The sequence below is a fragment of the Protopterus annectens genome, chromosome 7.part1, assembly GCF_019279795.1.
Source record: "Protopterus annectens isolate FY-2018-M chromosome 7.part1, PAN1.0, whole genome shotgun sequence".
Taxonomy (NCBI): Eukaryota; Metazoa; Chordata; order Ceratodontiformes; family Protopteridae; genus Protopterus; species Protopterus annectens.
Window position 1 is genome coordinate 42,597,529 of NC_056740.1, and position 12,739 is coordinate 42,610,267.

At 38.5% G+C, this 12,739-nt stretch overlaps 1 protein-coding gene across 2 annotated transcripts in view; it reads right to left on the reverse strand.

The window, feature by feature from the left end:
- Positions 1–12,739, reverse strand: part of KHDRBS3 (KH RNA binding domain containing, signal transduction associated 3) — a 1,441,609-nt gene that overhangs the window by 712,864 nt on the left and 716,006 nt on the right. For both annotated transcript variants that reach the window (XM_044078538.1, XR_006365708.1), the window contains exon 3: positions 3,521–3,637. In XM_044078538.1, the coding sequence (XP_043934473.1) occupies positions 3,521–3,637 (117 nt within the window). The remainder of the gene's footprint in view (positions 1–3,520; positions 3,638–12,739) is intronic.

Sequence of the window (12,739 nt, forward strand, 5' to 3'; positions counted from 1 at the left end):
CTACTGCAGTCTATTATTTCAAGAAAAGCATGCTTAGCAGACTAAGCCAGGAAGAACATGAAGGACAGTCAAACTACATTATTGGGTACAATCAGAGGTGTGTATTTCAGAAAGACAGCAACAATAAAAATTGCTGCAATATTAAATAGTTACTCATGCAACACAGCAATCTAGGAAAGAAAGAAAGAATCGACAAGAACAGTAAAAATCCGAAATAAGCTTTTTAGATGATCTAAAAAAGATTCCAAGATCTTACAACTATCACTGGGAAAACATGAGGCCAGTCTCAAAGAATATTTGATTGAGAGCTAGCAGCCCATAATCCACAAAACGGGGAAAAACCCAGATGTACGATGAAGAGCTTTATGTATGATAACTAGCAGTCCAGGTATCAACGTAGATTACTTGTACTGACAGACATATAAAGAAAGCAGGAAGTGATCCAGAAAGAGTAGATGCAGCACCTGTGGCAGAGCCAGTACAATCTAGGAAGACATAAACGTTTGTGTGGTGCATTGGGTGTTGCAAGCATTACAAATGCTAAAAAGTCATCCTTGGTAAAGTCAATGGACATTCTGTTCAGGTTATTGATGAGTGAATGAAGAAAAAAGAATCAGAAATGTAGAAATTGCAGTGCAGGGTTATATAAAAAATTCAAAAGCAGACAGGGACAGCATTGAAAGTATTCTCTACAGTAATGAGCAAATACAAAACACCAGGGATAAGACAACAACGTCTAGGCAGCCAAGATACAACCGTATTCAAATCAAGAAGCAGGCTAAAGTGCGAGTGTTTATGCATGGCCTACAACATGGCAATAAAAATTGGTCCTTGGCGAGAAGAATATTACCTCTCTGCCCAGAATACAGGCAGATATTAAATGTGAAGTTGAAATGTACTAACAATAGGTGGATGGTTTTACTTCAACTCACAGAAATGGCTCTTGAGCAGACTTTTTATTTAGGGCAGCATTTTTCTCCCTGTCTTACTCTTTAGTTAACTTCTACATAGAGCCATCACTGGTATGGGGATACCCACAAGCCCCTGGCTGGGTGTTACACAGCTGGAGTTTGTGCCAATAAATGACAAAAGTTTCTTCTATATGACTGTAAGTTGCTGAAAGGAAAAGACTTACTTGAACATATACAGCTATTTGAAGTATAGCATTTACCCTTCCCCAAGACCACATCACAGACACTTGCACGGTTACAACCTAGGGATTACTATTGCCCTAACAGCAGACTTTAAAGGTCATGCTTGGAGTGATGAAGTTGCCTGAAACATCATGACAAGATCTTCATGATCAGAATCCAAATTGTGAATTGTTTTATCAGAGCTGTGATAATTACATACTGTCCAGAAGTACCACAAACAAAAAAGATATACGTACACTAGATAGCAATCCACATTAGACCAAAAGTTAATGAGCTCACATTTTAGTCATGCCATTAGATATGAAACCTTATCTTCTAATCAATCTCATCATGTAGGCCTGTTATCTGGTCACTACTTTATGGTTTATTGGTTCAAAATGTAAAGGCAGTAGCTGGACATATTAGAAAACGAATATGCACAGGGAATATCCTATGATCACCTAACAGATGTTACTGTGTGGAATGAGTTAATTAGCACTTGTGGAAAACCTTTTGCGACATCTAAAGGAATGTAAAAGACTTGTAGGCTTAATGGACCCGTTCAAGGCCTCAGTAGTTAAAAGAGTAATGAAGAGCATACCTATCAACCTCTTAACCAAAGAAACCTGGACAACACCAAAAAACACTGAGGAGACAAAGGCCCAAATCAGTGATAGTTTTGAAATATTGCTCTTATACTTAAAAAAATTGCTAGACTAACAGGTTTTTCATTGGGATGCATTTTGTGAAGGATAAAAGGTATTAAACTCAAACTTCTGACAATATTCAGTGAATTAAATCCTCAGTGATCTGTCAGAGAACCCCGTATCCTATGAGGGAAAATCCAGGAAGAATATGAGGCAAATATTTGGACATATTGTAAAATTCTGGACTGAAAGGAGCGGTCAGAGCCAAAAAAAATCAATGATAATTGTCAAAGTGGTAACCTAAATAGCCACTTGCTGACATCAGTAGAGAAGTAACCCATCAAGTTAAAGACAAGCCTTTCACAGAATATTAGTGGCACAAGGGGCATCTTCAGATTTAAGTGAAATATGCTAGATCCAAAAGGTAACAGCTGTGGCAGCTAAACAAGCACCAGAAATGAGACAAGTTTGACAAGGCCAAGGAGAATGACTTTAGGATACTTTTACAAGGATCCTTGAAAGCTATCTTTTGACTCAGGTTTAGAGACATATTGCTCAGGCTGATATCAATAAGGCAGGAAATGTTCTGACCTTAATTAGTAACATTGTCAGGGGAAGATTTCAAGGACCCCTTGAACTCAGGGGCATGCCTTCCTTTAAGAAAGCACTTTAAGCAACTAATGACTGAATCCATTTCTGTAGATGATGGCATTGCAGCAATTAATTAATTAATAATCAATTGCAGGTGTACATGGGACCTAACCAAAAATGGAGAAGGCATTGAATATTTTTGGAGTGTTGTGACTAATACTATTTTTTTAAATACTTTTTTGAAAACAGGGACAGTAACTCGGCTACTGACCCTATGCATTGAGAAGATGCAGTTATACTGGTCTGCCATCCTAAGGAGATTGTCACTACGATCTCCTGTCAATGCTGACAAGCAAAGCCCACACAGATTAGTCTAATAGGCATATCCAGGACATGGCAGCCAGATTATGTCATTCAACTTTCCTGGAAATGAGGAGGGTCATCAGAATGAACTGGGAACTGTTGTTGTGAAAGAAGTCCCATCAGTTTAGTAGCACTGCAGAAATACATGAAACATAGGTTTCATGTCTTAAATAAATAGCATGCTCTTATTAATGAAATACCTATTTGACTACTGGAAATAATAAAACAGCATGAATGCAAACATTGTTGGTACCCTCATTCTCTATTTGCCCACTCTGTCTCCCTGAGCAAACCACTTAAGCAAACAGTACTCCTGGACTATGTCTGTAAAGGGTTCATATGGTTCTGCGTTCCATCACAGTTAACAAATAAAAGTGAAAATAAATATAAAATGATAGAAGAATGATACTACAAAGTAACACCTGAAATAAACTTATAGCAATACTATCACATAGCCAGTCAAAATCCTGAAGAAGTCAGAGCAGAAAATGCAGTGCACCTCTATCAAGAGAACCGACTGAAGAGAAATGTGGTAAGGTATGTTACCACATCAACAAACAATGGCAAATAACAATGCATTCCTGGCATCAATGAAGACATCCCACATTTACATTTTAAAATGTTTTAAAATAATTAAGAATTCAGGAAGACAGGAAAAATAAGTGATTCAGTTTGTGGGGAAAGCAGCTCAGTAGTGACATATTTTGACATTTTGTTGATTATTACTTTCAAATCATCAACTTAACTATAGAAAGGATAAATGTTTGATACTGATAAAGACCTTACCTTGGCTTTATCCCTCATTGAGCCTTTTCCAAGAATAGACATTTTTGTTAAAGTATCTTCCTGTAGTCTTTTCAGTGAGTTACCACGAGGCCCCAACAGTTTTCCGACAAAGTTAAACTGTTATGAAAGAGATACACATTTAGCCATAGTAAAAGTAAGCACTATTATACAATGAGTCACTTATTTACCTGATATTTTCCAAGTATAATACCTCATTTGCATGAGCATTTTTGTAAGCCTCACTGCTTTGTTTTCAAATAATAATTCACTATAAGCAACTTGAACTCTTTCATATAAAACAAACCATGTAAATGTCACAGTGAACTATTTCAGATATGCTTGCAAAACTGCAGTACACCAGCACAACTGCATTTGTTCTAAAAACAATAACACCATACAGGGTGAGTTAAATTTGGGAACCAGCTGAAATGTTCAATGTAAGGTACAATAGAATGACAGTATAGTGTAACATGATATTAGGTGATTTCAATTACCCAAACATTAACTGGGAGAACTACTCAAGTACTAACCCCCTTGCCCAACACTTCTTAGAATTTATAAACTCAAACACCCTGGATCAACTGGTCAACACCCCCACCAGAGGTGACAACATATTGGACCTGGTCATCACCAACATGGGCGACTGGTGTTCCACACCAAAGGTCAACCCATCGCTGGTCAGATCTGACCATAAACTAATCACTTTGGATATCCACATTCCACCCCCACCCCTGGTCAAAGAAATAACTGTGAAAAACTTTTCAAAAGCAAACCACGTTACTTAAGATCGAGGTGGAAAGTTTCAAAGCCCCCATGCATAAGGATAACGCTGTCCAAGCTGCAGAATCCTTTACTAATGCATGCTACGGGCACCTACAAGAATGCATGGATCATGCTATCCCAAGCAAAACCAAAACTCACTCCTCCAAGAAAAGTAAAACAGTCTGGTGGACCACTACCATAAACAAGCTATACAACAGAAGGAGGAAACTAGTACAGAAAAGAGTAAAATCCCAAGAAGGGAAGACACCCCTGATCAGTATCAGCAAGAAACTGCGATCCCTCATAAAATCATCCAAGGCTAGCTTTGAAAGAAAAATTGCCAAGGATAACTACAAGGCATTCTTTAGCTATGTCAAGAATCTAAGTGGCAATTCTCAGTGCAGAATGGCACAAAATACACTGAACTGACCAATATCACCAACATCCTGGCAGACAGGTTCAGTGCAAACTTCACCCCCTTCTCACCCCCAAAAGGGCCCATAACCATACCAGAAGAATGTAGTGCCCCTGAAATCACAAACACTCAGGTTAAAGCAGCCCTCTCCAAGGCCAGAAATACAGCATCGATGAGACCGGATGGTGTCCCAGGCTTCATCCTACACAAGCTCAAAGATTAACAAACCACTCACTTAAACACACTGTTCAAACGCAGCCTCTTCACAGGCTATGTGCCCCATAGAGTGGTGCATAGCAACGGTTATTCCACTCCATAAAGGTGGAGCCACAACAGACCCCGGGAACTATCGCCCTATAAGCCTGACTAGCTGGGTCTGCAAGGCTATGGAATGCATCATCATGGATCTCATTAATAGAGACATTGGGAACCTCCTAACACTGGACCCTACCCAGTTCGGCTTTGTTAAGGGCAGATCATGCCTCCTAAACCTGGTGGACTTCTTTGAGACAGTTATCAAGGCTACAGATGAAGGAAAGATGGTCCACACAGCCTACCTTGACCTTGCAAAGGCCTTCAACACCATTCCCCATTCTGAAACAGATAACTGGTGTCAAAGCCACAGCCTCAAGCTAAATGCCAAAAAGTGCATAGTTATCCCCTTTGGAAAAAACAAAGTACACACTAACTATCACATAGGTGGTAGCCCCCTAAAAACAGAAGACGTAATAAGGGATCTGGGGACCCAAGTAGATGGTAAACTCTCCTTTGATAATCACATTGCCAAAGTGGTTAGAAAATCCTTTTATGAGGCCCACCTAATCACAAAAGGGTTTGCATCCAGATCAAAAGAGGTCATCATGCCCCTCTACACATCACTCATCAGACCCATCATAGAGTACAATGCCTCATTTGGGATGTACCTTACAAGACACCTGCAACAACTAGAGAGACCACAGAAGTACCTCACCAGGAGGATAACTGGCCTCAAACAGATGCCCTATGCAGCTCGATTGAAGAAACTCCAGCTGTACTCAGTTGCATACTGCCTACTCGGAGGTGATCTCTGCCTGACATACAAGACCATGTCCAGCCCAGAATTGATGGACATATTCCACCTAAAGAAAACCATATCCCCTTGAGCCACATGTTCTAGGGATCTAAACCTCACCACAACAATAAATAGCACATGCTGGAGGGATAGATTTCTGTCCCAGAGACATCCCATGTACTGGAAAAAGATTCCAATCTACATTAGGCAGAGATCCTTGCTAACCCTCTTCAAGAAAAACCTTGACAAGTGGATGGGAAACAGAAAGTTTACCCCGGGGATCACCTCTATGGCTCTGCTGGACAGAGGCACAGGGAACTAATCTAAGGGGGTGGTGAAAGCCAACGCATTCCAGCTAGGCTTATAAATGCCTTTGGTTAGATAGCCTAGTACCTACCTATGAACCTACTGCTATTATTACTGACCCATGTGTAGGTACATGTTGGAGTGGTAACTAATATGACCTACAACCAGCAGCACAAGGTATGCAGTGACATGTCTGCAGATGATACTCTGGAGTAATTTAAGGAACCAGACATTATCATTTCACAGATTAGGCTATTATAATCTGTATGGCTGTTATGCATCATTTCTATGACGCTTATGACCTAGATACTTAGCATTATTTAACTTATATTAGTTTGTTGATGTAATGACTTAGAATGGGGCAGGAGTCTTATTTACTTAATGAGTATTTTTCACATTTGATTTAAATTATCTTCCAGGTTATGCCATTATTGTTTTCCTTACTTAAGTGTCTCTGTATACTGATCAACAGGCTGGACAGGGGGCACGGTGGCTCAGCATTTAGTACTGCTACCCCACCGCAATTAATTCTCCATTTCTGCTCTCATCTCAGCTGTGAGGAATCTGTCTCTGGTCCTACGGTTTTTGTGATTTTTCACAAGGTGTAACAGTTTCCTTCCACTTCCCAAAGAATAAAAAGATTCTGCAGGCAAACAGGTGAACCTCCAAATTGCTCAATGGTGTACATACCATACACGTGCATATGTGAGTGTGTGTGTGTGTGTGTGTGTGTGTGTGTGTGTGTGTGTGTGTGTGTGTGTGTGTGTGTGTGTGTGTGTGTGTGTGTGTCTGCATGTGTGTGTGGTGTGTGTGTGTTGGTATGTGTTTCTTGTGGCAAGCTGATATCCTATCCAAGACTAGTTTTAATACATATTGCTCACTGACTGCCAGGACATACCCTGAACTGAATAATTATAAATATAATCCAAAAATAAAAGAATGAATGCAATATACACAATTATTTTGTTTATGCCCATTTCAGGGTTGAGAAGGCACATTAATTCATTCCAGTTAGTCTGTTATGAAAACAGCACAGACAAAAAGAAATATAACTAAAATATACCATCACACATACTTTTACAATTATTTCAGAATATTTAGGTCATTTCTGCTTATACATCTGTGTTTCAGGACATACTCTGCATTTCTCAGAGAACTAATAACAACACAAATTTCAAATAGTGAAAAAGAAATTCAAATGAAAAAAAATGTCACTGAAATAGCCAGCCCAGGAATAAACAAATATTTAATCAACACACCAGTTCAGTACTTTTCATTCTTTTAAAAAGTATTTAAGAACTTTAACAGAACAATAGCCTTTCACTGACTCACAGATTTAAAACAAATATTCAGAGTACATGTCCAAAAGTGGGCCAATGATGACAAACATACTATAAGCTTAAAACTAATGTATACATAAAACTATTTTTCAAGCACACTGTTTTCATAAACCACAAAATATGTTAAATATACCACATACATTAAATAACAGTATAGCTGCTCTAAAATGTAAAATATTACTGATTGATATGTTTTGCAAAATTTTTGTAACATTTCAAAATCAAAATATCTTTTTCTCTTCACTTGCTTTATAAGCATAATAATATCCTTAACAGTAGGATTTTGTGGGCTGGTAATGAGGAGCAGCAGACCTTCTGGAGGCTAAGAGGCACATTGTACCACACTCTTGAACATTTCACCTGATTCATACAAACCTGTGGGATTGGTGGCATTGAGCAACAATTGCCAATATAATTCCCTCAATTATAATTTGTCCTCCCAAAATTCACCCCTCTTACTCACAAGAACCTTCTCCAAAATAAAACAAACACACTTTTAAAAATTATAAAAAACAAAAAATGCCACACATAATGTCACAGATAACCAATTTAATAAGATTTTTTAGCACTTTCGTTCCTAAATCTTAAGGAACTTCCTCAGAAACTATGTTACAATTTCCTTGCAAAAATTGTTGTTGTCACTTTTGGCTTTTTCCGGTTAGGGGTCGCCACAGCAGAACTCCGGTCCACTAATGATTGGCAGTTGATTTTTACGTACCGAGTTGCCAGCCCTGACACACAACCTTCAACGAAGGTACACCCATTCATGCATGTCTCTACGCAGAAGACGCTTTAACTGAGAGTCGAACTGGACAGCGTCTTACTGTGAGGCGACAATGCTACTGCAGCACCACCACCGCGGGTGGTAATTTCCTTGCAAAAATTAAAAAGCCAAAATGGCACCAAAGCAATAAATCTTAAAGGTACAGACACCAAAAAAGTTCAACAGTAATAAAAACAGTAAACCAAAACATATTTAGACAGTAAACAAATAAAAATACTGCAAAGGCTTTGTAAAAAAAAAAAACTATTGAGGGAATTTTAAAGGCTCATTCTGTTTTAAATATTAGCAGCTTTAAGTTTAAGTAAGGTTTAACAGACATAAAATCATTCATTCCTGGATAAACCCCTGCAAATCCCCTGTAGGCAAAGAGAAGAAAGTGTTACCATGCCCACAACTTCAATAACCAAATGCACAGGGAGAAAACAATGTCCACGGTCCCCAAGGGAACATGAGACAGCAGGCAGTATGGCAGGCATCAAGAGCAGGCTGGCCAGAGGGCATGCCAGTGGCAGTAAAAATGCAGTGCTCAATGGGCACTGCCTTTATAATCAGTGTGTGGACCCTTCACAGTGTCTAGGAAACATTACCTAAAACACATACTGGAGCATAAATGTGACTACAGTAGCCTGCAGGATTTCCTCCATGCTGTAGCACATGTCTCCATGTTGTACTTATATATGTATGTACTGCACACTGAGCACAACACTCATTACTTCTTCTGTCCCTATGCATTTGGTTATTACAGCTGTTGGCATGGCAGTGTGTGATTCTCTTTGCCTGCAGGGAATTTGGAAACAGCTATATTTCGCTGCAGCTAAATGTCACTTCAGCCATGTGTCCCCATTCAAATGTACCACAGGGAAATGTCTCGCTGCCCAGGTGCCTGAACCCCAGATTTTTGCTAACAAGAGGAAACTGCAAACAAAACATTCCTCATAGTTTCACAATTAGTCAGGACAAACATTAGCATATGAGCCTGACAGTTAAATATTCTTAAAATAAAAGTTGCAGAAGCCTACATTTTCTCCATACATATCAATAATCTTCACATTATATCAGAAATAGTATTTTGGAACTAAATAAGTGTTTAGAAGCAGAGGGAAAGGTTTGCAAAGAGGGTACAAAAACTTAAAAGACGGAGTAACTACATACATCCTATCTGCCTTTTGAGGGGAGCTGGCTGATAGGCAATAACACACACATCTTCCAAAGCAGACAGAACTGGAGGAATGGGTGCAGGTTCTGGAAATTCCTTCTGTAACAGCTCATAGTATTTTCTTAGGAACTAAGAAATCACAGTGTTCTTTCACTAAAAACACTGGTAAAATTCTAGAAATACTGTAAGAAAAAGAGAACTCTCCATAGGAAGAGTGAGAGACTCAGTTCCCCTCTGAGTCAGAATCAGAAATCTGAGGAGAGAACACAGCATCTGTCCCTTAGCCTGAATTAAAATCTGTGCCAGACCCAGTAAATTATTCCTAAGGAAATTTGATGAGGAATAGATAAATGTTTAGTTTTGTGTTTCTTTTTTGGCTGGAAAATAGGGAGGACAGTGTTATTAGTGGTAGCATCAGTTTTCCTGGGGATGGTACAATATTCTTACAAAACAGGAAAGCTTTCCCTTTTCCTTCTCCCAGGACCAACAAGAGTAGTTCCCCTTGCCTACTGAGGAGGTGTGGCTAACTCCTGGTCCATAGTGGCTGTAGGTGCTACACTAGAAGCTTTTGGGGCAAAAGGTGAGTGTTAGGAGGTACAACTAATGGCCCCAGCACAGTCACCTACCTGTGGCTGAGGCAAGTTGCTAGCCTGCTGTGGTGGCAAAGGCTGTTTGCTTAAATTTTTATTTTTGTGGCTGGAAGAAGGGCTGACTGTGAGAACAGCAAATTGCTCCATGGTCAAACAGAAAATGGTACCTCTATCCCAGGGAAACTATGCAGCAAATGCCAGTAAAACACAAAAAAAGTCTTTGAAACTCAGTTTTCCACAGAAAACACAGTGAAAAGCAGTTTAAAACACTTTGCCAGCTTCACCAAAGTAAAATAAACACAATTTCTACATACAAAAAAAAAACATGGTTTTCAGTTACTTTAAACAACTTTTAGACTAAAAAAAGCACTCCCATTTAAAATTACAGAACAATCCCATAACAGTATGTTAAAGCCCATACTCAAACTGAAGACAAACAGTGACGGCAAGAATGGCTCTGAAGCAAATAATTTTTACAGTAAATATATATTTAAAATAATATCCACACAGATGCACACACACACACACACACACACACACACACACACACACACACACACACACACACACACACACACACACACACACACACACACACACACACGCACACACACACACACAAAACAATTCTTGTCCCTGTCGGGAAGAAAACCTCTTACTGTGGAATCAGGCCTCATCTCACCCATAAAATGTTCATTATTTCTCAATAATGCACTCTCTCTCTTAGGCAGTCCTGATTATGATATTGAATTACTGTAAGATACTAGTAAACACATTACCAAGAGGAGATGAATCATATACAGCAGATCATGGAGACTATCAACTGATATAAAAATACATGGTATGAAAATAAAAAAATCTGTGCAGAACAATACATTACTGTGTTATTTTATGATATGTTTGTTTGTGACAATTTACTAAACATTTGCAACCTATTCCAGCACTGATATTGAGAGTATATCCAAAAAATTTTCTATAGTTCAGAAACAAAAGCCCAAGTAAGTTGTCTCACTCATCTTTCTTGATTTTCTTATATACAGTAATGACTTCTTAGAGGACCATTTTTTCCTGGTTTCCTGGTATTCTGTTCTTTATATTTTCCAAATATCTACAAGATACAGAATGGATGGGAAAGTAAGAAATTGCATGAACTGTATGTCAGAAAAAGTGTTTTGAATTTTGAGCACAGCCCAATGATCTTGCCATAGTGATGTTTCCAAGTTTTTTTGAAAAACGTGGTAGACAAAATTTGTTTCCTCTGATGTTCATGTATCTTTATATTATCCAAAGCAGATGTTGCACTTTGAATTTTGAGCACTGGAGAATGTCAACTAATTGGCTTAAGAAAACTGCAGTTTTGAATCTTTAGAGATAAGGTAGATGGGAAATGTATCGGTCCTAAGTTAATCTGCCAGCATGGTGTTTAATAAATGAACAGTACTTCTATCACTACAACCAATCTGTATCTTGGAATCTGAAAAATTGTATCCCAGAAAGCTACTGGTCTACATACCATAGAATATATCATTGTATTATTTGAAATAACACAAGCTTTTAAATTGGTTTTCTAATGTTGTATGGTAACATGCCCAGAACAGTTTATTTCTAGTCCAGACTAAAACTAAAATTTTTCAGTAAAAAGACCATTTCACCAGTTTTATTATTGCTGTCAGGGCCACTAGTGTAGCTGTATTATCAGGGCATGTCTTACTGTCACAGATAACACATTTTTATTTCTTATACAAAAGATTATGCTATGGTGGGTTAAATAAACTTCTTCATTAGTACACACTGACTGATGATTGTTGCTTGCGGTGGGACGTACAGAACAAAGTATGACTGAGTTACTGATATAACATGATGCATGGCAAGGTCGGGTCCACAGGCAAAATAAATGGTGGTCTCAAGTATAGTAACAGCAGAGACCTGAAGCAGAGGGTTGATTTACCTGTGGAGGGAACAGTGAATGACTCTACAGAAATGATTATATCATTTAGTATCAAATGTTTCAAAGAACAAATAAAGAACAAAAGCAACAATCATATTAGAGTGAATAGAAACTGAATGAATAGTATATACAATAAAAATAATACCTTTTGCAGGGGGGCAAACTCCCTGCACCCTACACAAGCCCTTCTAATGATATATATCAACTCTGAGGTTAGACATTTGCATGTAAGGGTAAATTCCCTGATTTTGCTGCAATGCAATCTCACACAGAAAGAAATCACTTGCTAAAAGCAGCTGGCAGGCTGGAAAACAAGGGAAGAGGACCTTCACTTTTCTTTGCAATTCTTCTTATAAACTCTAATAAAGAGGATTAGCTAGAGTTCGCTCTTTGTTGAATATCTGTATATAAGGCATATATATATATATATATATATATATATATATATATATATATGTGTGTGTATGTGTATGTGTGTGTATACATATATATGTATGAAGAGTTGTATAAAAGGTTGGACACTAAGGAGAGAGAAAAAGGCCTGTACCGATTGGCTAGACAGGGGGACCAAGCTAGTAAAGATGTGCAGCAGGTAAGGGTGATAAAGGATAATGAAGGAAACGTACTCACAAGCGAGGAGAGTGTGTTGAGTAGATGGAAAGAGTACTTTGAGGGGTTGATGGATGAAGAGAATGAGAGGGAGAGAAGGTTGGATGATGTGCGGATAGTGAATCATGAAGTGCAGTGGATTAGCAAGGAGGAAGTAAGGATAGCTATGAAGAGGATGAAGAACAGAAAGGCTGTTGGTCCAGATGACATATCTGTGGAAGCATGGAGGTGTTTAGGTGAAATGGCAGTGGAGTTTTT